This window comes from Camelus ferus, chromosome 5 (assembly GCF_009834535.1).
Source record: "Camelus ferus isolate YT-003-E chromosome 5, BCGSAC_Cfer_1.0, whole genome shotgun sequence".
NCBI lineage: Eukaryota > Metazoa > Chordata > Mammalia > Artiodactyla > Camelidae > Camelus > Camelus ferus.
In genome coordinates, this window is record NC_045700.1 from 97,127,663 (window position 1) to 97,153,927 (window position 26,265).

Sequence of the window (26,265 nt, forward strand, 5' to 3'; positions counted from 1 at the left end):
CAGGGACAACTCGAGAGTGACCCAAGTCACCTCCCTGAGGGCAGGAACCAGCAGCCCAGGACGAGGGCTGTCCTCAGTTCCCACTCAAAACGACACACAGGGGCCTCTGTGCTGCCTGGGCCCCACCTTTCTGTCTCCAGAGGGACCCAGCCAAGCCGGCTGGGGCACCCTGACTCGCCAAGCCTGGGGACCGACACCCACCTGAGAAAGAGGAGCCTCCCCACAGCGACAGCCTCTCTCCACCCCAGACCAGGACGCCTGACTCTCCGGCCAACTGCCACAGGCCTGTGCACGGCCTCCAAGCCTGCGTCCAAGGACAGCCTGGGGCTGCGCCCTGCAGGGGAGGGCGGGCGCAGCCTCGAGCCCAGGAGCCCAGGCACACGCGGCTTGCAGCCCCAGGGACACAGCAGGCACGGGCCACTGGAAAAGCCCGGGCCAAGAGGCCGAGTGCTGGGGGCGCACCCTCAAGCACAAGACACGCCCACGCTGGCTCTGAGGTAGAAAGAAGGCAGCTCAACGCATGGCGTCCAGGGGAGCAGGTGCCAGGGCCCTGAAGGCAGTGTGTGCAGACGAGAGCCCCGCTGGCCACTCCTCCCTGCCCCGTGCTTCTCGGGTGGGGCCCCAACGCCACGGCAGCCACAGCGTACCTCAAGTGGTGCATGGCCGGGCGGAGCCCCAACGTGGGCAGAGCCAGGGCCTCCCGAGACCCGCCACCCTTCTGCCCTGGCTCCACGCGGCTCTCCGCTGCACCCCCCTCGGGGGCTGGGTGCTTGGGCCTTGGCAGCTGGAAGGAGGACCTGGATGGCAGGCGGGGGAGGAAGGGGGTGGGAAAGGAAGAGGGCAAACGTTTTGGCTTTTATAAAGTCAAGGAAATTTATTTCCTGAGGTCATGACACAGGAAGCAGACTCAGCACAGTGTGGCACGCTCCTCACGGAGGCCGGGGCCTCCGACATGCTGGGTGGGCCAGGGGCTTACTGTGAGACGTCCCGTGACCTCGTTTAGTGTTCACGACTGCACAGAGCCGCCCCGGAGCAAAGGTTGTGGGCAGGTCCTGGGCCGTGCTGGGTGCTGGCCAGCCTGGGAACCCGCCACACGCAGCGCGGGCGCCGGCTTCGCTGTGAGACCTCGGGGAAGGGGGGCGTCGGCAATTTACGGAGGGTCCAGCCGCTGGGTCTGATCGAGACAAACCACTGTGTGGTGGGCTGGGGTCAGCAGGCTGGGGGGGCGGCTGCTTTCTGATCATTATCGTTTGGGGCCCCAAGGGAGGGTCTTGGGGGCCACCTGAGCCCCAAAGCTGGGAAACTCCTCCGAGCTGCTCATGTCGGGAGCCTGTGGGGAGAGGGCACAGCTTCAGTGAGGGCCGCCCACGCGCATCCTGGTACTGGCGGCCCGGCACGCGCACGTGGGGCGGGGGCAGAGCCGGCTCACCTTCTCGCCGCTGCTGGCTGTCCAGGGAGCATCCCGCACCACAAAGCCCCTGGACGGTGCCTTGGATTCCTCATGGGCTGGGGGCTTCACGTACAGCTGCAGTGCCTCGCTGTCCACCACGTCGGCCAGCTGGGGGTACAGGGGAGGTCAGCGTGTGGCAGCAGGGATGCGAGCCCCCGGCATGGGCCTCCGCCCACGCATGACTCACGTATTCCTCTTCCAGGTTGAGGATGTGGTCGATCGCCTCCTCCACGTTTTCCGGGAGCCCCGTCACGGTGACACAGTTGGGGTCGGGGGCCCCACTCTGTGGGAAGCGAATGTCCACCTGGAAGGGGCATGCAGTGGCTGAGGTGGCTCCGAGAGCCCGCCCAGGGGCTCTGGACACCAAAGGGTCACCTTGGTACAAACAGCTGTGACTCACATGACCTTAGGAACGGGCCCCTGAGCCTCAGATACCTCCCCAGTCCGACCCCCGAGGGTGGTCGGGAGCCCAGGCAGGAAGGCTCGAGACCTGTGGTGGTCCTGGGGCTCCTTTCACTGGCCCTCATGGAAGGAGATGCCTCAATGGTGTGGGAAGCCCTGCCCTGCCCCACGCCACACCCCTCCGGCCAGGCTGGAACGCACCTTGAATTCATCCATGATCTTGCGGATGGCTTTGCCCCGGGCACCAATGATGCGGGCGTGGACACGGTGGTCTAGCGGGACGTCCTCAGAAACCATCTGTTCAAGTTCGCCCACGATCTTCAGTATCGCGTCCCGAGCGGCTTCGGTGTTCTTTTCGTATCCTGTGATGGTAATTTGGTCCTGGGGCTGAGAAAGGAAAAGCGGGTCAGAAGAGACAGTGCCCCAGGGACCCCTGACCTCGAGCACCGACTGGAGGGGCTGGCTGGCCAAGGACTGAGTGAGGCAGGCCCCACCGACGGGGGAAAGCCCAGCCTGCTCAGGAGAGAAAGGAGGTGTGTGAGCACATCAGGTGACCGATTACACATCAGGTGACCGATTCATGACAACCGGTAAACGACGTCCCCCAGTTGCTGCCCCTCCCAGCTCCACCACAGAGAGCCGCAGGAAGGGGAGGAGCCTGGCCAGAGGTGAGACAAGACAGGCAGGCGACAGGACGCGGGGAAGGGCCCTCCGCTGGAAACAGACCCGGAGAGAAGGGGCCAGACTCCGCGGCTGGCGCTCCACACCCACCGGGGCTCCCAGCTCAGCACCGCCCCCCTCAAATGAACAGGTGAGAGTGGAGCAGACAGGTAGTCCGAGACACAGAGAAGAAAACCTGGAAACAAAGCACAGCCTGAAGCCACACTCCTCAGGACAAGAAGACACACTACACCCACGCAGGAAGACGAGAACACGGTGCATAAAGACCAGAGGACAAACGCGCACACCTGGAGACAAAGCAGGGACGCAGGGACTTGCCCCAGGGGAGACGAGAGAGACTCTAGGACACACCAGGTGCCTCCTGTCCTGATGGAGCAAAGGCAGACAGCGGGAGCCCAGCCCCACAGAGCCCAGAAGCCTCCACCAGCTGATGAGCCCATCGCCCGCCAAATACACAGCAGCCACGGAACAGACTCACGGGAGAAAGCTGTGTGTGCAGAACACATGACCACGCGACCCCGCGAGCAACGGAAACATCCAGACACCAAGTAATGACTTAAGAAACTGATGACTGTGTGGAAGAATTGAGGGAAGTAAAAGGCAGTGAAAATGAGAACTATAAGAGAACTAAGTTCTCAAGATCAAGATAATCAAAAAAGCTTAAAAACCTAGCAGTATAAACGCCCTTAGAGACACAGAGGCCAATAAGAGGCACCGCACGGAAGGTGCCTGGGGAGGCTCAGCATGAGGGGGCAGAGCGCAAGCCGAGACCGCCTGCCTCTCCTCAGACCCCAGAAGTAAGAGGCTGGGGAGGGCAGGGAGGCGTGGCAGGCCGGAGGGGCCTGCTGGCCAGAGGGCTCTGGGGAGGAGCTGCTGCTGGCACGGTGCTGCGGACCGAGGACTGCAGGAGGCCCAGGCAGAGCCAGGGGGCGGAAAGGGCCAGAGAGGACATGCAGCGGCATGTGACGGGCCGGCGGGCGGCGCCCAGGGAGCAGGCTGCCTTCCGAGTGCAGAGGGTGGAGGGCGCGCCTCTGCAGGGCTGCTTTGGTGGATGCAACTGCACAAGAAGGACCCCGCCGAACCCCAGGAGTGACCAGGAGGGCGCAGGCGAAACGCCCCACGTCCACACGGTGACACGACTCTGTCAGGGAAAGCCCAGGCAGCTGGCATGGACCAAGACGGGCCCAAACCCCCAGCCACGATCAGACCCTCAGATCTGCTGCTCTGAACCCTGCACTTTCACTGCCACTCTGGTCACCGTGCCCAGGTCAGGACAGAGGTCAACGAGAGCCCCTCTGCCCCCGACATGCTTCAGCCGCGGGGCCGACCCGGCGGCCGCCCTTACCTGGCTCCCGTCCTCCTTGTCAGGAAACTGGATGTTCACGTCGTGCTCCAAGCGGATCTGCGTGATCACTGCCCCCTTTCTCCCGATGATTTTGGGGTGGTATCTGGGGTCTACGGTGACACTCAGCTTAAAACTCCTTAGAGCCTACAGATGGAATGAGTGGGAGTGAGGCCAAGGGGAGGGCACTGCGGCCTTGACCTCCACCACCAGGCGCACCCACACGCCCCCGGCTCCGTCCCAGTCCTGCAAGGCGTCCGCCGTCACCTCAGCAGCAAGAGTGAGACACAGCGTGCCTGCTGGCCTCGGGCCCTCCACCGCCCACCAGTGACGGGAACCGAGCCCACTCCGTGACCACCAGCATAAACCCCTCAGGAAAGGGCCTGAAGAGGCAAGCTACACGCTGGCATCCCCCGGGCGGGGCAGCACAGTGCAGGGTGGGCCCTGGGCTCTGCTTTCCCCGCTGTCGTGAAACAGAGACCCGACGGGTAAGCACAGGAGTCCTGGGAATCCCACGGCAGAGGCACGAGAACAGGCCAAACCCCCAAACCCAAAAGGGGACAAGTGCAGAGGGATGCCCACGGCCAGACGCTCAGGCGGCGACCTGACCTGAAGCCCATGCCGAGGCTGAGTCAACGGGGACTGGACTCATGAAGGCCGCGCCGCCCCATCGCCAACCCCAGGAAGGTTCCCCTTAGCGAGGAGGCCGTCACCCCCATGTGACCGGTAACGGTGCTTCAAGTTTCCAGGACACCTGGCCAGGCAAGCGTCACCCACGTGAGCCCCCAAACACCAGCTCTGCAGAGGGGCAAGGCACCTTTCCACGCGGAGGCAACTGCGGGGAGACCGCAGAGGATGACGGGGAGCCTGCCCAGCCACACTCACATGTTGGGGGTCTTTCTCAGCTTTAACAGCCCCCCGGCCTCCCCATTCTCCTTTCCCGTGAGGATGCAGGTGCCAAAATGTCGTATTTACTAAGCAACGGCTAATCCACATGGAAGCCCAACTGCGTGCCTGCCGTGCAGAGAGGAGAGGGCCACACCCCAGCACTGCTTACGAGAGAGGCCCCCCCAGCGCCCAGGACGCGGGCTGCTCCGCACGCGCCCGGCTCTTCCTCCAGCCCCTGACGTCTCAGCAGCCCCGGCGGCTCTGGAGGGTGACGGAAGCTGAGAGCCGCGCCCAGCACCCACCCGGTCCTCCTGCTCTGCCTGCAGCTCCTTCACGCGCTCCAGCAGCCCCGCCTTAGCCCGGTCCAAGTGTGCAGCAAGGCCTGTGATGGCGATGATGTCGGACTGCAGCTCTGGGGCCGGGACGTGTATGTTCACCTGCATGGAGACAGGCGCCTGATGCACACAGTGTCACGCGGCACGGACAAGCGCAGGCTCAGGACAAGGTGGGTGGGCCGTGCAGCCCGCCCTGGTCCCGGGAAGGGCCTGTGGGACCCGTACCTCGAACTCATCCATCATCTTGCGGATCCCGCTGCCCTTCTGCCCAATGATGTACCGGTGCAGGTCAAAGGGCACCTCCACCTCAATGGTGACTGGAACCAGCGCCTGCAGGGAGAGGCTGGGCTTAGGTCTGGGAGTGGGCTTGGCGGCGGGCCTCCACGGAGCTTTGGGGAGAGCCCTGGAAGAACGTCAGCGTGATCTCCAGAGCCTTCCGCGCGGCTCCCCCCAGACTTCCGACTCGACAGGGAACACAGGAAAAGGACGTGGACCCAGCTTCCAGGTCGGTGCTGGCAGAGCAGACGTTCAGACCCTGAGCCTGTGGCCCCAGGTGCAGCAGGCCCCACGCAGAAGCAAAGCAGCACAGCTCACGGGAAACGGCATCTGGGCCCTCGGAGGAGGAGAGCGGGAACCAGGGACGCAAGGCCTGGCCCGGCCCACCGGCTTCCACCCTGCGGGCACTCCAGCCTCAGCCACACCCGTCACCCCTGCCACCTGCTCTCCCCACAGCTCCCTTCAGACGTGACCCTGACAGTCTCCCACTCGCCTCTCCGCCTCTCTGTCCACTGTGCTGGAGCGGCATTTGGGTCAGAGCTGCAGACAGGCCCAGCTGCCCCCGCGTCACAGAGGGGCTGAGACCGCCGGCCCGGCACCGCCTGCAGTGCAAGCCCAGGGCCCAGGGCTAAAGGGACACACCCCGTATCGGGCCCCCAGGAGGGTGGGGAGGGTCCGAGCGCACCTCGAGGGCTTCCTTGGCGGCCTCGCACTTTTCCTTCCGGCCGGAGATGACGATGATGTCGCACCTCCTGGGAGAGCCAGGCTCCTCCTTGGTGTCCCTCCCGTCCCCAGCATCCTCGCCGTTCTCGTGGACCGCTGGCTCCGCGCTGTGCACTAGGGAGAGAGGGCCGCTCGACCTGAAGACACTGACACCCCACCCAGCTTCACCCGCCGTCAAGCGCCCACGAAACGCTGGGCGGCGGGGGTGGGGCGGTCAGGAGGTTGTGGTCTGGGCCCAGCGAGCTGACCAGACCCACCTCCGCGCCTTCAGAACGGAGTCAACCGCCTCCGGCCGGCGGAAAGAACAGAGAGAGCAGGGCCCACGCGTCCAGATAGAGGGAGACGCGGGCTTGAGAATGACCTGGGAGGATGAGGGAGAGCTGGCGGCAGCAGCAGGGGGCTCCGCCAGGAAGAGGCCGGCTCCCAGAGCCCTGGGACACGACACGGGACGTGGAAACCGGCCGGTGGCCCACACGGGGGACGAGTGCCCCAAATAAACATAACGCTATTTGTGGAGCAAGACAGAATCCAGGCGTCCACATGGTATCAACAAACGAGCGAACGTACAGACACACAGCTGCCTACAGGGGTCACGGTCCAGGACCGACTGGGGAGCGGGGGGCTCGGGAGGACGCCGTAAGACCAGCAAGACCCGAATGTTGGCAGTGCGCCCGATGGCAGTGCGGCGTAATGCTGGGCCTTCTGTCCCGAGGAACGCGCCGTCATCCCAAGTGACAAGGGGAGTGTCCTGATCCTCAGGGAGAAGCCGCTACAGGCCTAGGTCTGGAAGTTACACTGGAGCGACTCAGGACGTGGTGCGGGCAGGCGTGCGTGTAAAGGGGTGGGTGGGTGGGCAAGCAGAACTGGTGAACTGGGGTACCTTCACACCATTCTGCGTTTTTCTTAACATGAAATTATATCAAAAATAAAAAAAAACCCAGGTGTGAAACATAAACGTAACAGGTGTGATTTAACTACTTCTCCCCTCAAAACAGCCTGCGTCCTCAGGAAAACAGGAGCATTAGTGGCCATGACAAGCCACACAAAAGACAGAGGAACGATGGCAGGGTCGCCTCCCCGCCCGGTCCCTGGGGGCACAAGCACAACCCAGTGACAAGCAGGACCCCTGGGGCTGAAGGGCCCTCCTGGAAGGGCAACCAGCCACTCAGGCGGTGCCCTCACAGAGGACACAGCCGGGAAAAGAGGGTGCCGCTGTGGACGGAGTCGACGCAGCCCATCACACGGCGGGCACCTGGGGGCCGGGAGAAGCAGTGGGACTGCAGTACCCAAGAAGGTGGCTGCTGGTGCCGTGCTCTGCCCGGCCTGTGACCAGCCTCTGAAAACTTCTAGAACACCTGAAAGGCACCTCATCACCCTGGAGCAACTGCCACCGCCTGCCTCTGAGAGACCTCTGGACACCCCAGGACAGTGGGCCGTGTCCGAGCAGCACACCCACACTGGGGCGTCACCAGGACCCTGACCGCCACCCGCCACACCTCTCCCCAGGTTGGGACCATCCATACCTCCCCTTCCCACTCGGTAGAGCTCACCACAGGGACCCACCTGGGTTCTCCTCTCTGTCTGGGAATTTAATCTGAACGTTATAGTCCCGAGTTATCTGCTGGATTTTGGAACCTTTGGGGCCCATGATAGACCGATGGAATTTCTGGGGAATGGCGCATTCTATGGTCACCTGGGCTTCCTGGGGCAGACACGGCGATAAGGGAAAAAAAAGGCAAAGGTTATCCGCTGAGAGTCAACTCACACGCTTGCCATCTTCATCTCAGCCTTCTACAGCCACGGCCCAGTGTGTCACAGCCCCTGCCCCTTCTGTGTGAATCCAGAGCTGGGGTGCAGACGGCAGGCCCAAGGGGAGGCCTCCTTCTGAAACGCTTCCCAGCAAGACTGAGAAAGCACAGAACCCACGGATGCTCGCTACCACCCAGAGCCTGCCCACAACAACAGGTCATTTCTCTGCACACAAAGGAGGCCCCCCCCGCCACACAGCAGGCGGCCCATCATGCGCCGCCCTTGAAGGGGCCGCGTGAGCTGGGAGGGGCGGGAGGGAAGTGGGCTCCTGGTAGGGACTCCCACCCCATGTGGAAGGCGGCCGGATAGGCTGAGGAGGAAGACAGAACCAAAGCCTCCAGAACCTGACCTGAGTCTTATCTCGGGGCCACGTGGGCCTAGCAGCCGGCCCACGGGGTGTGGAGGAAGCAGGCACCCACCCACATTGCCCGTGTGGCCGTCAGGGCCGAGAGCCCGGCCAAGCCTCCCAGGCTCCTACCAGGTCCTCGATGATCTCCTGAATGCGCTTCTTGGCCGCCTCCACGCAGTCCTTGGCACCCTTGAGGGTGACTCTGTCGCTCTGCGTGCCGGAGCGTGGGAAGCTCACCATCACCCCACCGTACTCCTCCGCGATCTCCCGCAGGACCTGGCCTCTCCGGATGACAAAGTGGCGGTGGTGCTTGGGGTCCACCAGCATACAGTCTTCAACCACGTTGTCCTGCCGTGTTCAGGAGGGGTGTGAACGAGCCCTGCCGGCCGGGACTCCCAGGCCCCCCAGGGACCCGCCCCCTGCCACCAGGCCTCACCAGGTTCTGGATCAGGGCCTCCAGCTCCCTCTGGGCCTCCCTTACAGCGTCCTCCTTCCCTACGATGGTGATGAGGTCCTGGTCCTTGTCCTCAGCCGCCGGGAAGATGACACGGGCACCGGTGCTGTCTCGCACCCTGCGGATCTTGCCACCCCCTTTACCGATGAGGAATTTATGGTACTCCGGCTTGGCGCGGATGTCAACGGTGAAACTCTTAGTTTGCTGTGGGAACCAACCCCACACACGTTGGCCAGACGCCACCTGCCTGGCCTCTGGGACAACGGTGTAGGGTGAGGTTTCCTTACACTGTCACCAACGTCCCCCAGACAGAGCTACTCAAACTTGACCGAGGCACACGACAGACACCCAGACAGTACAATCCCCCCCAACCAGAGGCACCGGGCAGGTAACAGCCTGCGGACCTAGAGCCCCAGGCCTGCCACTCCCCAGCGGTGACCGGACCACTGCAAGCCACTGTCCACCTGTAGAGTGGACGCCTGAGTGCGGCCTAGGGGGCACCGGACAGCAGGAAGCCCACGCCACACTGGCCCCTCGCCCCGGCTCAGGCTCTCCCCTAGAGCTTCAGGTGACCCCTCACCACCAGTGAGCCCAGAGACACCCAAGCCAACAAAGGCCCTCGCCTGATGTGCGGAGACCAGGGCCCAGCAGAGACTCTGCACGGTGACCTCCCTGCAGACGTCTGCTCCTCTGGCAGACGGGCCTGAGTGTGGGACATGCCCCTCCAGGCCGATGTGACCCCACACAGGGCCTTGTCCTCCTCTTGTCCTGAAACCCAACTCCCCAAAGTGTGAAAAAACACACAGGGAAGGAAAATCTGCCAGCATGCCCAATAGTAAATGACTGGATTTTGTCATCTTTAAATGCTGGTTTCACAAAACACCACTGAGAGCCTTCAACCCTGCAGACAGACATCACAAACAGCAGAGTTACTAAAAAGCTAACGAGTCAGGCGAGCCCAACGCAGCAGTGCGATGAAGGCTACCACATCAGAGTTGCGCAGAGCTCACCCCAGCGACGCCAGGCTGGTTAGACACCAAGTCAGCTTAATATTTACACCAAAGAAAGAAGAAACCAGGTGATCATCTCAAAAGACCCAAGACCCATTCCTGACGAAGACTCGGCAAACTCGGGACAGAGGGGCTCCCTCACCTTGACAAGGAGTGCCTGTGAGAGATCCACAGCTCACGCCACGCGGTGGAGACTGAGGACTCCCCTGGAGGCCACCAGCAAGGCAAGGCTGGGCCCCCGCAACGCCAGACGCCACACAGGGGTGCACACCAGAGAGAGAGACGCCGCCGTCCATTCACAGACGCTGTTCCACGTATAAAACTCCTAAGAATCCACCAAAAAAGCTACGGGAACCAAGACATGACCTTCAGACCGGATGCGTAAACGAGGCCAATGCACAAGAGCCGGATGTGCTCCTGCGCGCTGCAGCAGCTGGAAACGAAACGCATGAGGTGCTGCCAAGAGCACCACAAACAGACCCGGCACGCGGTGAACACAACGCCAGCACGCTCTCCAGGCTACGAGCTACAAACACCAGAGCAAAGTCCAAGACGCTGAGCCTGGGAAGACGTGCACGGGGGCAGCACTGCCGGGGCGGCAGCCTCCCCAGTGTGAGCTTCAGAGTCCACACGACCTCAGCCAAAGTCCACACGCTGGTTCCAAAACGCACACAGGAAGGCCAGGAACAGCCAGAGGGACCTCAGGAAGCACAGAGCCGAGGGGCCCCCCGCGGCGCCACTGCGACAGAGTGGAGCCCAGAGACGGACCAGCAGCTGGTTTAAACAAGGGGGCAATGGTGACTGATTCGACGCAGAACCTTGGTGAGGGGAGGGAATAGTCGAAACACTTTTACCGTAGTGGTGGTCATGTGAATGCACGCCTGTCCAAACTCAGATTCATGATTCACAAATATATGAATCACACTTAACAAGCCAAAAACCCCAAATAAAAGATCCAACAGCAAACCTCCTGCTCTGAGTATGGGGGCACCTGACCTGGAAAGGCCCTCCAGTGCTGGCAAAACCAGGGACAAAAAGCTGTGCAGCCCTTCCCTAACCTGAGGTGCCCCGCAAAGAGAGCAGGCGGGAGCCCTCCCGGGGCGGGCTCACCTTCTCCTCCGCCAGGTGCAGGAGCTGTTTCCTGGCCTTCTCCACATCCGAGGAAGGGCCCCTGATGACCACTGTGTCGCTTCCCGAGCCTTCCACGGGGAAATGAATGTGGACCCCGCCGCACTCCTCCATGATGGAGCGGATCAAGCGGCCCTTTGTGCCGATGAGGGAGTTGTGCAGCTTGGCAGGGATGGAGACCTCCACCTCAGCTATGTTGGCCTGGAATCACACAACACGAGGGGGCACGGTGTGTGTGTGCAGGAAAGGGCACACATGGTGCAGGAGAGCCAGCTGTCCCACAGAAGACTCTCTCCAGTGCCGGCTGCAGAGACGGGTCCGAGATGCTCAGGACCAAGCCTCCCACGAGAGCCCCATGAGCAAGGACCTGGCTCCAGTCAAGGTGGAGCCACAGGGACTGGACTGGCCTCCCAGCCCGGAAGCTGCCTGGCCAAGTCCCCAGATCGAGGACATGACCTGGCTGTCCGGGAGAGCAGCCCCGAGCACTGGCGGCCACACTGATGCGCAGGAAGCTGCTGGGCGGGGAGTGCACATGGCAAGGTTGGGAGGGAGCAGGGACTGCAGCTCCCAGCCCACTGCCTGAGTTTATGGGATGTGGGATGCCGTGTCCGGGAGTCTGACCCCAGTGGCAGGAAATAACTGGCCCTGGATTAAGCACCTCTGTGTCCCACCTAACAGATCTTAAAAGCAAGCCCAAAAAGGAGCAAACTGTTTCAAAGAGACTTAACAAGGCTGATAGGTGTAGGAATACAAAAATATCCATCACCCACCGAAGTAAACTTCATAACACCTGGCATCCAATAAAAACAAGCAAAGCAAAAAACCAGACATGCAATGAAGTAGGAAAAACAACCCGTAATGAGGAATGAACGACGGAACACAACCCTGCAGCGACAGCAGGACAAGGCCACTGAGACGGGGGTTTTCACTGTGCTACACACGCCAAACGGCCAGAGGAAAGGCTGAGCGGGTCAAGCATAAAAACCACAGGTTCAGACTGAACCTCCAGAGGTGAGAACACCTGGAAAGAAAAGTACACGAGGTGTGACCGCAGACAGATTAGACACCGCAGACAATCAACGAGTTTAGAGAAACCGAGGGAGGGGACGCCCCGCTGCCCGGCACCAGGGAGCCCAAGCTTCTGAAGCAGGACAGCCGACATGCCACGGAACAATGATGACAACTCTGAACTCACACATTCAAGAAGCGCAATGAACTCCCAGCAAAGAAACACGAGTGAAGCTGCACTAAGACGCGCCGCGACCTGCCAGGAACGGGTGGCACAGGTGTAAACGAGCCAGGGGAAGGAGGACTAGCCTGAGCAGGGGAGCACGGATGGGACCAGGTGTCTCATCAGAAACAACATCAGAGACGACACTGAAGCCAAGTCTCCAGTAGGAACGAGAAACCCATCAGCCTGCGGCTGGCGGGATGTGACATGGTGCAGCTACTTTGGAGACAAGACAGTCTGGCAGTTTCTTACAAAACCAAACAGTACGTTTACTGTAAGATCCATCTTACTACTAAGTGAAAGAAGCCAACCTGAACAGGCTACGTACGTCACGTGTCGTGGTCCAATTCCAACCATTCGACACTCTGGGAAAGGCAAACTATGGGGCCACTGGAAAGACGCTAGTGGTTGTGGGCTGGGGGTGGGGGTGAGCAGACGGGCACACACAGTATTCATGCAGGCAGCGTACAGTCGCTTTTCCCAGTTATTTAAGCCTCCTTAAAAAACTGGGTATTTAAACAAAATGGCTAACGACACACGCGAGGTTCATGAGCTCTGAGAGTAAAGGTAACGCGACCAAGCACGGGGGCGGGGCTGGTGGGGGAAGCCCCGCCCAGCTTCCCACACTCCACTTCAAGTAGCGGGAGACCCAGAGGTGGCCTGCGCTGCGCTGGCTGGCGACGAACACGCTGAGTCATACCCAACACAGCACAGGGGACAAAAGGAACGTGCAACTGCTCAAAAGGCAGAAGACGAGAACAAAGCAGACGGGGCAACTGAAAACCAACAGCTAGCCGCGAGCTCTGAACCCACCGCGGTGGAGCTGAACGGGCAGCAGCGCACTGCTGCACTGCGGCGGCGCGGGGGCTTGGAGGGGGTGGACGGGAGGGTGTGGGCAGACGTGGTGAGGCTGCACCAGGCGAGTGCCGCCTGCCTGCCCACCGAGGGTCAGGGCCTCGACCTGGCTTGGTAACTTTTTAAAAAAAATTTTTTATTTATAATCATTTTACAATGTTGTGTCAAAGACTTAATAACTTTTACTGCAATTTTTGAAAATGAAAAAATTATAATCACATCAAATGTAATTATTGAGTGTATGTAACAAAACAGGGTACATAACAGCATACAGACGTGTCACCACTAAGGTAGCTAGATGTAAACGTCTCTGTTTAACAGGCACAGTCTCAGACTGAATAAAAGAGCAAGCTGCCTGGAAGAAACTCACTTTCACGTGAGAAAAAGTAGGTCTTTTAACGGGGGGTCGCTTTACAGAGACGCAAGTTACACGTGCCAGGAGTGAGAAACATGACTTCCCCACAGACAGTGAAAAGGTAACAGGAGTGCTCTGGGAACTACGGTAATAAGCTCAACAGGTAAGAGAAACCTCCGAAGGAACAGGGTCTCCTCTGATGAAGCCAGAGCAGCAGTGACGCCGCGACAGCACGGAGGAGCAAACCGGAGGGAGGATGAGGAGCGGACCCACACCGTGCTGCGCGGGGAGAGGGGCTGGCAGGGCCGGCGAGGCGGAGGGAGGTGCTGGAAAGGGAACAAGATGGACACGTGCACTGTTGCCTGCAGTGGTGACTCAGTGACGTGCACACATGCCGAAACTTAAACTGCACGTTTACACACGTGCCGCTTCCTGCCTGTTAATTTCTTTTAAAATTGGAAACAGAAATCGAATGTGATGATTTCCAAGCAGACGAGTCAAACCAGAGCTGGGGTGCACCGGGAAGTACTGGCAGGGACCGCGGCAGGAGCCTGCAGCGGGCCAGCTCTGCCGGGAGGAGCCGTGGGAAGCGACCCTGTGAGGCTGCTGGCCCACCCCGGGACCCCAGGCGGCCCGCGAGCGCCGTCCCGCCGCATCCCGCTGCGTCCCGTTACCAGGTCTTTCTGGATGGACAGGATGCGGCTGCGGGCGGCCTCGCAGTTGGCTCGCTTGCCCGTGATGATGATGGTCTCTGAGTTGCTGTTTTCTGCCGGAAGGTCGATCTTGGTGTTGCTCTCTTCCCGAATCTACGAGGAGAGAGGGCACCATGAGAAGTGAGAGCAGCGCAGGGCTCCGGGGCCGCGCGGGAAGAGCCAAGACCTGGGACGCAGCCGGCGGCTCACCTTTTTAATGTTTGCACCTCCTTTCCCAATGATGTTCTTGTGAAACTGTTTGAAGATCGGAACCGAAATTGAATAGCTATTTTCCACCTTAAAAACAAGAGAGACGGCACAATGAGCTGTCACGCCAGACAGGGAAGCGTCCCTGTCCCTGAAGGCGGGGTGCAGGGACAGGGCTCCACGCTCGGGCAGCACAGGCGCAGTCCTGCTTCTCCCACAAGCAAGGACGGGGAGGTAACCTATCCGACAACTAACTAACCTGCCACAGGCCACTGACGCCAAGCCCCTCCTGACAGGCGGCGTGTAACAGCCCCGCGCTCCCTCGGACGCAGGCTCTACGCAGGAGCGGGCGAGTCAGGCCAGGTGCCCCCCCCCCCCGCAGGAGGGAGTCGGTGCCACACCCAGGGCCCCAGCTGGCCGCGGCCCCTAGCGCTCCAGGAGGCCCGCCCCGCCAGCACCCCGAGGCGGGCAGGGGCCGAGTCCGAGCCCCGTGAGAAGCCCGGCAGCTCCCAGACCCCCTTCGACCCCGTGCCCGAGACCCTCAAGCGGCGGGCGCAGACCTCCCCTCCCGGACACGAGTCTCTCCACCAGGGCTCTGACGGCCCCTTATGCGGACAAGGCCTCACGGTGTGGGGAACGTTCTGAGAGGGCAGATGGGCCCAGCGCTCCAGGGAACCCCCAGCCCCCACACCACCCAACAAAGGGTGGAGAAGCCCCCTCACCAGATCTGCCACCATCTTCTGCATGTACTTTGTGCATTTTTCCACCTCATTCTTGGGCCCCCTCAGTTGGACAATATCACTTTTCTGTGCTGGGTCTGGAAAATTGATGATAACCTAGAACAAGCCATCAGGAGACCAAGTTCAATCACTGGTCAGTACTGGATTCCAAAATACAGAACACCCCCAAGTGCCAATCAGACCACTCGCAGGGACCAAAGGATGCCTTTGGGAAACCTTTACCTCTGGGAATTTGTCCCGAATTTCACGGATCCGCTCACCCTTCTGCCCAATGATTGTGCGATGAAATCTCTGCTCAATGATTAAATCCTTGGTGCGTTCATTTTCCTAAAAACACAATTGCCAGTGAGGTGAGCGATCTCTCCTGACGCCAGGAGGCACGGGAGCCTTGGGACAGTGGCACAGCCCCGCCGCCGCAGCCAGCAGGGCACCCGTCACAGGGCGCCACTCCCTCCAGCGGCCACACTCCTGTCACGCGGGTGGACGTTCTCCTGAACAAAGAACTGGAAAATGGGGCATAGGGCCTTTGCCCAGAAGTGCTACCACAGCAGCCACGGTCACACCAAAGCAGCCCATTCAGCACTTCTGCTAACAAGAGAGCCTGTGAGGCTTAGCGCTTTGCAAAGCAGGGAGCAATCCCTCCTGAACACAGGGTGGCAGGGACCACCGCCCCGTGCGCAGGGTGAAGAAAAGAGTGGTTCATGTCAGCCTAGGGCACGGAATCCACGTGGTTCTCAACCTCCTCCAGAAGTCCTATCAAGATGTCAGGAGAAACACAAAAGAACAAGCAGAGCCAAAACCTAGGTAAGAACAGTTAACAGCCAACCAAACATTAAAAACATTCTGCAAGACTCTGGATCAGACTGGCATCAGGATGACAGAGACGAGCCTTCAGTGATCCGGCAGACACAAGACACTCCAGGGCAAGGAGCCACTGCACCTGACCCCGAGAACCAAGGAGAGTGTGCAAGACTCTGGCCTGGAGGGGGCAGGGCGCACCCCACCCCGGGCCTGCAGATAACCACACAGCAGTCCCTCAACCTACACTGCACGTGAGAACCACTTGGGTGGCTCTGAGAGTCCAGAGAAGTCCCCACAGTTGGGACTGAGGCATCATGGACTATGGGGTTTGGCCAAGGCTGAGAACCCCGCTGCAGGATCACAGCGCCCCCTTACACAGCACGTGACCTTGGGGTCCTGGGGAGGACCAAGGAAATGCAGCCCCTGCAAGTCACACCAACCCGACGCAGGGGAGACCTGGTGCCTCCCGCCCTCCAGGACGGCACACGCACGGGAGCCCGGCGCAGGCATGCTGCCCACGTGGACCCGGCTGCGGGCTTACCATGCGGGAGGCGAGCTCCAGCAGCTCGCGCTTGGCCTGCCGCACGCCCTGCGGGTCGCCCTCGATGCGGATCAGGCTGCTCTTCTCACTGTCAGGAGGGATGCGCACGGACACCTTGTACTGGTCCTTGATCCTGTTTACTTCAGGACACAAAAGGAAACACGCTTCGGACTAGAATGTACTTTCCCCACCCGTGCAGCAGGGCAGGGCTAAAGCCCTAGACAGCCCCCGCCCCAAGTCAGCCACCCACAAGCGGGCGGATGAGCAGGCCTTCACACTTCAAGGCAAGCCCTGCCACCGCCTACAGCGGGCTGGCGCGGTCGCCACCCCAGCAGGCCACGTCCAGGCGTCTCCCGGGGATTCAGACGCCCAGCAGCCACAGCCACGCCAGCTCCGCAATACAGCTGCTCTGGGCATGGCCGGGGCTTTAGAACGTTTTAAAGGTCCCGGGCGTTGCTAAGCAGAAACGGACAAGTGTGGGAACTCCTGTTCACGTCAAAACCCACTCTCAAAAAAATAATTAAAAAAACCCGTTAAAAATCAAGCCCTCAGGTTAGCTAAAGAAGAGAGAGGCCCCCCCAACCACCTGAGAGCCCTGCGGAGGCCACGCTGCCTAGGGCCTCCGTCGTCAGCTCAGGTCCAGCCCGAGCACCTCACGGCTACCCTGTCTGGACAGAGCCAGGCCCCCAGCCCGGAGAAGCCTCATCGCCTCATCACCAGGAAGCGAGGTCAGCACTCTGCCCACCGTCGTCAAGGGGAGCCAAGCCCCGTGCAGGGTCACTAAGGAACGTTCTGAGCACACAGAGACGGCCGTGAGCGGAGGAGCGCGGGGCGAATGTGAGGGCGTGCTGGTCCGGGGCAGCCGTGTGGGATGAGAGCCCGGGACACACACGCCGGGCGGCAGGTCTCAGGTGAAGGGAAACAAGGACTAGGCGCTGAACCAGAAGAAAACTGAACAGATGCCACTCCCTGAACCAAGCCAAGTGGTCCTGCGCGTCCTCGAGAGCAGAACCCAGAAGCTAACGCCAGAACTGCACCTCCTTGTGTTGTTTAGGGAAACATCACAGTTAGCCAAAGCAAAAGCAAAGTAAAAGCACAAAAGCAGATCTATGGTGCGTGCAGGGCTCAAGCAGCGTGCACAGGTGGGCACTGAGGGGAACGGCTGTGTGAGCTCCGACCCCAGAACAGAGCAGCAGGGACCGGCTTCCGTCTGCTCTGAACAAGAACGGCTGCCACAGGGCTCGCTCACAGCGGTATCCTACCCAGGCCGCGGGCCCCTGTGACCTTGGGCAGGACCCAGCGCTCCCACCTTCCACCAAAGGTCGCTCCCCGGGGACAGGGCTGTTTTCAGGACTGGCGAGCCTGTGATGTGTGGGATGGCCTTACAGTTAAACTAAGCAAAGGAGTGGATTTTCAAACACACCTGCGGAGTAAAGCAGAGTGCTCACCTGGCACACTCCCGACGTCCCACACTTGTACAACCGACACAGTTCAGTCCAAGGCTGAGCCTGGGCTGACAGATCCCTGCTCGCCCAAAAGAACCCTCCCTGCGCCACGTGACGTGGGCCCGAGAGTGCAAAGCTCTGACCCCGGGAGAGCTGCAGGCTGGGGCGGGCTCGGTGGTGAACACTGAGGACTGCAGAACCAGCGGCCTCCACCCTACAGCTCTGGCTGAGATGTGAGCACACGACCCTTGGGCACGCAGGGAACCTCTGGGCCAGACAGCTCCAGGCCCACCACGGCCCCGGGGGAGACCCGGCTGGGCCAGGCCACGTCTCATCTCTCCCGCGCCCTGCCCGCCTCGCTCACTGTTGGCTCCGCTCTTCCCGATGAGGTGTCGGTGGAACTTGTGGTCGATGTTGATCTCCACATAGTCCATCCGGTTAACCTGCGGGAGGGGCACAGAGCGGGCCCGTGGACACAGGCATCTGAGCCCAAGGAGCGTGCCCAGACATGCAAACAGCCAGAAGCGAGGCCCAGAAGCCGACAGCTGCCCCTTTCTCTCCCCACTGAGCTGGCAGGAGCTGTGGCAAGGTGTTCCTGCAGGCCTCCTTCAAAACAGGATTTCCTCTACTCACCAGGGGGCCACCCTTCAGCGCCTCCAAACCGCCCACCGCAGGTCTGACCGGCAAGATCAGGCCCCGCCCCACTCGGCCAGCACCCAGAGGGCTGCAGGGACGCCTACCAAGTCCTTGACCATGGCTTCGATCTGCTCCTGGGCCACGCTGACGTCCTCCGTGGGGCCCTCCAGGGTGATCCTGTCCTCGCCCTCCGTGAACTCGACGTGAACCTGCCACAGCAGAACAAGCCGTCCGCTGAGACAGCAGGCATCGGTGGCCTCCGAGAGCCCGCGAGCGCTCTCCAGGGCGGCAGCAGATCCCAAACGCTTCGTACAAACGCCCATCCACCGGCACCAGCGAGGTGGACGGGGGTCTGGGGGCGAGCGTGATTTTGGTAGGAAATACAGTGTGGAACCTGGGGAGGGAGGCCCTCCCACCGTGCGTCACCAATACCCTGGGTGTGAGGCGCACATGCCACCCGGGCACCAGGGGGCCGGACGAGTGACCACCGGGGGAGCTTCAACCCAGGCGCAGCTGCCCGACCGCGGTCCAGACAGGCCCTGCTCCTCAGCTCCAAGACGCCAGGTAAGGAGTAAAGCCCGAGAGGCACCCCAGCTGGCGTGAGCCGGGGCACGGCCCCTAACACGCACGACGGCGGGCAGGAGGGGGCAAGACAGCGCGTGTGGTCCCTGCTGCTTCCAGCCCTTCCAGCCCACTGGCCCTCCTGCCTCCTCGCAGAACTTAAAGGGCTGCAGGGCAGACGCAGGGACAGGCGGCCCCAGCTCCACACAGCCCACAGACGTAACCGCTCAGAAGCAAGCGCTCCACGACACCGAATGAGATGTTCCCTGAGACAGTCGTGAAACCCAGCAATACACACGCTTCCTCTGGTTACAGAGACCAAAACATGACACAGGTATTTCAAAAAACTTACTCTGCTCTTCCTCAGCTAACCACGGAACAGCTGAGTGCCACACAACTGATGCTTTAAAACACGTGCCCCGGTCTTCACAGGCACCCACAGGACCAAACATGCAGGGAGGGCCGACAGAGGCCAACTCAAAGCAGCAGGTGAAGGCTCCCTCACCTTTGGCATCTGCTGAGTGATTTTGGCCAGGTTCTGCCCTTTCTTGCCGATGATGAAGCGGTGAAGCCAGGAAGGCGCAGAGACGGAGGAGACCGTAAAGCTGTTGGCCTGGGAGAGCAGGTAACAAGTGGGCCTGCGGAGTCCGGCCACACCAACGCCCCCACCCGCCGCCGGGTCGCTCCCCGCCCCCACCTCCGCGGCCCTGCACTGGCCCTGGGAATCGCTAATCCTGAGTCTGTCCCCGCAAGGAGCAGTTACCTTGGCGTAGACTTCAGTCAGCGCCTGCCCCAGCTTTTCGGGCTCGCCCCGGAGGATCACGGTCTCAGAGGCGCTGTCCGAAGGCGGGATCTCCACAGAAACGCCTGTTCTCTCCAGGATCTCCTGCAGGGAGTTGCCCTTGGGCCCGATGACATACTTGTGCTGGGACTTCTTCACCTCCACCGCGATGGTCGTGGTCTTCTTTTTCTAAGTGAGAGCACCATGCGGGTGTCAGAGGGCAGGACGGGGGCTCCAGAGCAAGCTAAGGCAAGACAATGAGCAGCCCCCTCCAGAAATTCCAGTCCTCAAGAACTGGGTTTTCTCCTCAAAAGACCCACTTGAGACTGATGACTGCAACCAGAAGGAAGTGAGAACACCAAGTGCTCTCCCTAAACTAGGGACCAAGTTTCAGAGCCCGAGGCCCAGCAGCTCGCACGGAGATGCGATCAGCCCCGAGGGGGTGCCCTGGGCATCAAGGGCAGGGGGGCTTGCGTGGGGGCAGCCACCCCGCACAGTGCTCTGCCCACTGCCCGACAGCCACGGGGGAGCACGGGCACCACCTTCCGACCAGAGACCGAAGCTGTCCAGGCACAGAAGGACACCCAGGGCACAGGGTGGGGCTGGGATGGCAAGGCCTGTCCTCTGCTCCCGCCGGGGCGGGGGGTGGGGGGGCTTCCCTCATCCCCGCCGCTACCTTCTCCTCGTAAATCTTCCTGATGCGAGCCACTGCCTGAGCCAGCTGCTCCTTCTCTCCGGTGAAGACGATCTCCGTCCGGTTGACGCTGGGTGGGGGGATGTTGATGCGGGTCCCTGTCTCCTGCATAATCTCACTGACGAGGCGGTTGTAAGGCCCGGCGATGAAGGGGTGGAACGCCTTCTCCACTTCTAGCCTCTCCACAGCACGTTTGTCCTGGGGGAAAGGACAGGACCGTGAGGGCACGGCCCTGGGTGGGGCCCAGGAGGACAGGGCCTGCCAGCGGCCCGGGCGAGGCCTCACCTGCTCGGCGGAGATGAGCAAGACCTCGTGGCGAGCCTTCTCGATGCCCTCTTTGGTGCCGGTGATTCTGATCTGGTTGCTGGCGTCATCTGGGCGTGGGATCTGGATTTTGGTTGCAGTTTTCAGCTCCAGGTCTTGCAGTTTCTCTCCATTTTTGCCAATGACGAAGCGATGGTGTTCTTTGGGGATGGCAACGGTTGCTGAGGCCTACAGCAGGAAAAGAATGGAAGGAAACGGAAGGTTCCGGGAAGGCATGTCTCCCCACCGCGCTCTCCGGTTGGGACGCCATTCTCACCCGTCCTTGCCTGGCCACCCCAGCCCTCCTTTGAAACAGTCTCAGGTCAAAGGTCACGTTCCTGGGGAAGCAGGCCCTGAACCCTAGGCTACATACAGTAAGTTCAAGTCTGCCCTGCAGCTGTCATAATCACGCATGGGTGACAGTCTGTCCTGTGTCTTCTCAGCCTAGCTGTCAGCCGCCACGAGGATGGCAACATTCAAGAACGATGACCGTCCTGCTCCCACCCCAGTGGCTCCCCATGCTGCGCTAGGCCCCAGCGGGAGAGCAGATGCGAGCTGCTGACCAGCTGAGCTGCTGTTTTGGGAGCAGTAAGCTATGTTTTTTTCAGACGTACGCCTCATATGCAGTAAGAAACGCTTTCCCCTGTCTCTTTTGCAACCAGTTCAAATAGACAACTCATCTGAGGAAAGAAAATGAGACTCATCCAAACCCTTCATCCATTGAGTCAAACTGCCAGACACTGTGCAGCTTTCTGAGGCCACAGGGAGACCTGAGAGGAAGACGGGTTTCCCGTCTTCCTAAATCTATACACGAAAGCCATCAACCAAGAAAACTGAAAGAAAGGCGGCAAGTGCTAAGGTTCCATCATGAGTGGAACAGGAACCACAGACCAAGGAGTTGCTCTTCTTCCCCACGGGACGTAGTTTCATAGCAACCACTCCTCGTTCACAACAGAGATGCTGCACTGCGCCCAGCAGCCATGAAGAGTCCTCATGGGAAGTCAGACCCGTGGCTGACACATCACGACCACATGAGGGTTATTCCACAAAAGGTTCGGTATTAGGAACCTATTTATATAATTCATTACATTGCTAGATTCAAGGGGAGACGTGAAATGATCATCTCTACGAAATTTACACCCTCTCATGACAAAAATCTGCAAGAAAACAGAATTCAGTGTACACACATATGTTTAACATGACAAACACACTCGCACACCTCAGCGCGAGGGCTGTCCTTGACGGGGGAGCAGACAGCACGCCCGGGACCAGAGGACCACTTCTTTACTAAATTCTCACTGCCCCACAGGAAGAGAAGATGAGAACCCAGAGAACAGCAGCTCTGACTTACACTAACAGCACTGGTTAGAGGATGGAAAGACCACCCATCTCTAAAAAGAAAAAGAAAAGACTGTACAGAGAGTCGCTGGACACCAACAGAGGAGCTGGGCCGCGTGCGTCAAATCAGAACACGCCTGGTAAGTGACCTAGCACCACTCTGAGCGAAAAGCTGAAGATAAAGTCTGCACGCAGAACAAAAGAGGACAGACAGGAACTCCCAGACAAGGACAGTGCAGGCGCAGAGGTGGTAACCATGCTGCATGCTGGAGCATAAAGCCATCACCACCAGACAGAGGACGCAAGACAGGGAGAGACAGGCCAACAGATGGGAACGGAAAATCTAGGACCAGATCCAAGTTAATATGAAAACTCAGGGCTTGATAAAAACTGCCATTCAGATCACTGGGGGGAAACTTTAAAAATGGCGCTGATGACTTGACAGCCACATGGCAAACGATGAAACTGGATCTGCACGTTGTACCATTCACAGTAAATCCCAAACGAATCAGGAACTGAAATGTAAGAACACCCTGACAGGCACCAGAGAAAATAAGAGTAAACTTTCTTACAACCCAGAAGCAAAAAAAAACAAAAAACAAAACAAAACAAAAAACCATTTCCCAACAGTGACTCAAAAAGCAGAAGATTAATGAATTTGACCCCACAAGAACGAAACTTTCACATCGCAGAACACCTCAAGATCAAAACACAAACGGCAAACTGGGAAACATTGTACCATCCATTACTGCTGGAGGGTTTTAAGCGCCCTAACTGATTGAACAAGACAGACTTCAACTCAGTAGCAAAGGGCCAGAGAACAGTGCAGAGAACACACACGTGGTCCTTGCACAACGAAGAGACTCAGTTGTCCCAGCAGAAAACACAAATTACAAGTACACCCAGCTGCCTTTCAGAGTGAAAACAAAAACCAACACACAAAGCCCAGAACCCGAGGACCCTGGTGCGGCTGCAAGGGGGTGGGGGAGTGGGTGGGTGTGTGGACACACGTGTTGGCGGGGGGGAGCTGCAAATTACACACAGTTTCCCTCCGACCTGGTCACCTCCCTCTGGGAGATCCACCCCAAGACACACTGGGTGAAACAAAGGACAGCAGATGCCCCAGGTTTTTAACTGTGACACAATTTACAAGAGCAGAAGTCTGGAAGCCACCCCAGTGCCCACCAGCAGGAATGCCTGAGTAAATCACTGTGCAGCTGAGCACAGGCAGGTGAGCAGACACAAGAAAGCCACCCTCTGCCTCCATGCAGACACCTCTAGGAACAAGGCGTAGAAGACTGACAGCGAGCCATCCTGCTTCTGTTCTCAAATCAAACAATGGAAAAATATACCAAAGACTCAGAATGGTCCCCGGCAGGGAGGCCGGGGTGAAGAGGCCGTCTCCGAATGAACCACACATGGCTGACTCTGCAACCCTGGAATCTGTAGGTACCTTTAAAAAATCTAAAATATAAACAAGACTATACTGTACAGCACAGGGAAATACACACAAGATCTTGTGGTAGCTCACAGCAAAAAAAAATGTGACAATGAATATATGTATGTTCATGTAAAACTGAAAATTGTGCTCTACACTGGAATTTGACATAACACTGTAAACTGCAACTCAATAAAAAATGTTTAAAAAACCCGAAAATAAATTAAAACAACTGAACCCGACTGTATACAAGGTGACGGCGTGACCTCAACAGAGAAAACGACTTCAGTGACTTCAAAACCCATCTTAAGATCCTTCATCTTCATTAGAAGTGTAGTTTGAACTCAAGCAACTTCCTGCTGTAAACGTCTAGAGATCTCAGACTAACAGCTGACTTCAGGTCTGTGGGAGGAAACGGCTCAGGTCAGTCCACACATCTCTGGGTTAGAAATGAGGAAGTGATCCAAGACAACGGTCCTGTCGGAATCATTCTGTCAGAACGCTGCAGGATGCCAGCCTGAAGGAGGCCCCACCTGCCAAAGATGAGACAACTTGTGCTTGAAGAACACCTAACAGACACATCAGAAGTTCGCAATGACACTAAAGATTCATGGATCACCACCAAAGATGCCGGGAAGCCAATATGGTCTAGAAGTTAAGAGGAAAGGGGTCAGTTATCTACCCTGTACTTCCCACCTGAAAGGAGAGTTCTTCAGAGGAGAACCAGTGAATCGGGGGGGGGGGGGCAGGAACCACTGTCTGCTGACCCCTCGTGGAATCAACTCAAAGTACAAGCACCACCCGCACGTCTCCTGCCAAACCAGCCAACACGAGCGCGAGCCGGCCCCCAGTCTCATCGCCAGTTCACAGGGATGGTCATACGAGGGACAGTGGCACAAACTAAACACCTGCTTGTCCCCCCAAATCAACAGACTAGCAGCGTTAAGAAAAAAGGAGAGGGCACGTCTGCAGAGTGAAGGGGACTCGAGGTCTGACAAGCACGGCAGTGCGCTGGCCTCACCCAGACGCTGAGTGTACTGAAAGGAAAAAAAACCCAGCCGCAGGAGCACCTCAGAGACCCGGAGGAGACTGTGTGCAGACTGGGTTCAACGTAGGTGTGTTAAGAAATTACTAATAATTTTAATGAGGGAGCTGACACAGTAGCTGTATTAGAAAAGGGGGATTAAAAGGGAATTATTGATAGGTGAATACTGTGGGATTTGCCTTAAGGCCCTGGGGGTGGGGGGAGGGTGGTGGCCAGGGCTGCAGACGCACTGGGAGTGCTCCCTCCCTGCCCAGTGCTCAGCTGCAAAACAGTCCGACAGTCACCCAAGTAGATGATAATCCACACACCAGCCACAATGGGAAACAATCACACACATTTTTCATTTCCTACCCTTGGGGACTTAATTCCCTGGAGCTAGGGGGTTAGGGCGGGCCCCAGGGGGCTGAGTGAGTATGCGAGCTGGGATCTCACAGGGCAGTGCCCCCTCCCCAAGACCCTGCCTCCACACCCACCCTGGCCCCTCTGGCATCAGATCCCCACCTTCCAACCACCACCCCTAGGGCCAGCTTCCCCAAGAGCGCAGCGGCAGGTAGAAGAGCTGCTCGTCTCTAACCAGGCCCTCTAAGGCTCTATCGTCACACAACATTTTAATGAGATTCTCTGTGTTCATCTTGGTCTGTAGGTGATGCTGCCCCAGGAAAACTGCATCACTAACTGACATTTATTACAGTGGTTCCCAAATAAATTCTGAGCACTGGTGTCAGTTGGCTAAGGACTAAAGAACAGACAAACTCTGAATCTGTAATCTCCCAAGCCTGGGGCCTGGAAATGTGTGTAACAACAAATGTACTCACTGACTGTCTCAGCAGAAACTGGGAGCTACCGGTCTGTACACCGGGGTCCTCACCCCACCGTCCAGGCAAGCTAATCAAGTGTCTGAAACTCCGGGATAAGCCTTTAACTTTCAGTTCATTCATCCAAACAGCAAAAAAGGTAGGCGTCCCAGTTCTATTCCTGATGTAGTGCTTTTCCACTAAAAACACCAGGAGGCTATGGACCTGCCCACTGGTGGAAAGAGTCTCGTGAAGTCCGAGCCACGTCCGCAGCGGCTGGCAGCCTGAGTGCAGCCCCGGGGACACTCACCTGGGTCTGCAGCCTAGCAACAATGTCCTTCCGGGCTTTCATCACGGCGTCCAGCTTCCCTGAAACCATGATGGAGAGGCCCTGGTCCTTGGCGAGGGACAGCTCCAGGTGAGCGCCTGTCCTCTGCATGATCTCGAGGCAGATTTTTGCTTGTTCACCTTCTCCAAACTGGTTCATGTCCTTATACTTTCTCTCCTCCAAGGGCACATGGAACACCTGCTCATAAAGGGTCAGGAAGAGACGGTCACGAGATCAAGAAGAGGAGAGGGCAGTGAAGCCTAGGACTGAACACACTGAGCAAAGAAAGTGGCAGAAAGTGCCTAAGGGCAGGAGGCTGACATCCCAGTGAAGAAGAGAAGCCACCCTGTGCAAATGGGTGGCAAGGGGAGGGTGGGGGGAGGGTCAGGCAACGAGAAGCAAAGTCAGTGACAGAAGCAAACAGAGAGGGGAGAGAGGCTGGGTGGAGGAGGGTGAACGGAGATGCTAAAAAGGTCAGAAGGACCTTCTTCCTTTGCTCTTAAGAGGCAAAGACTAGCGGGCTCTCCTGGGAGGTGACAAAGAGTGAAGGTGGGACAGCAGATGGGGAGCATCTGAGCACAGCAGGGTGTGGGCCCAGAGGCAGAAGGGTGGGGCCGGGCCCCTCAGCCCACC

General features: G+C 59.0%; 1 protein-coding gene across 3 annotated transcripts in view; it reads right to left on the minus strand.

The window, feature by feature from the left end:
- Nucleotides 1-847: 847 nt before the first annotated feature.
- HDLBP (high density lipoprotein binding protein) overlaps nt 848-26,265 on the minus strand; it is a 59,991-nt gene continuing 34,573 nt past the window's right edge. For all 3 annotated transcript variants that reach the window (XM_032480758.1, XM_032480759.1, XM_032480757.1), the window contains exons 5-28: nt 25,615-25,830; nt 20,672-20,878; nt 20,369-20,584; nt 19,675-19,881; nt 19,417-19,524; nt 18,455-18,559; nt 18,079-18,157; nt 16,270-16,409; nt 15,150-15,254; nt 14,910-15,023; nt 14,191-14,277; nt 13,963-14,094; nt 10,830-11,048; nt 8,692-8,913; nt 8,385-8,603; nt 7,661-7,799; nt 6,060-6,211; nt 5,324-5,428; nt 5,066-5,200; nt 3,879-4,022; nt 2,054-2,239; nt 1,638-1,754; nt 1,430-1,558; nt 848-1,330 (exon numbers count right to left, since the gene is read on the minus strand). In XM_032480758.1, the coding sequence (XP_032336649.1) occupies nt 1,244-1,330; nt 1,430-1,558; nt 1,638-1,754; nt 2,054-2,239; nt 3,879-4,022; nt 5,066-5,200; nt 5,324-5,428; nt 6,060-6,211; nt 7,661-7,799; nt 8,385-8,603; nt 8,692-8,913; nt 10,830-11,048; nt 13,963-14,094; nt 14,191-14,277; nt 14,910-15,023; nt 15,150-15,254; nt 16,270-16,409; nt 18,079-18,157; nt 18,455-18,559; nt 19,417-19,524; nt 19,675-19,881; nt 20,369-20,584; nt 20,672-20,878; nt 25,615-25,830 (3,570 nt within the window). In that variant the 3' untranslated portion in view covers nt 848-1,243. The remainder of the gene's footprint in view (nt 1,331-1,429; nt 1,559-1,637; nt 1,755-2,053; nt 2,240-3,878; nt 4,023-5,065; nt 5,201-5,323; nt 5,429-6,059; nt 6,212-7,660; nt 7,800-8,384; nt 8,604-8,691; nt 8,914-10,829; nt 11,049-13,962; nt 14,095-14,190; nt 14,278-14,909; nt 15,024-15,149; nt 15,255-16,269; nt 16,410-18,078; nt 18,158-18,454; nt 18,560-19,416; nt 19,525-19,674; nt 19,882-20,368; nt 20,585-20,671; nt 20,879-25,614; nt 25,831-26,265) is intronic.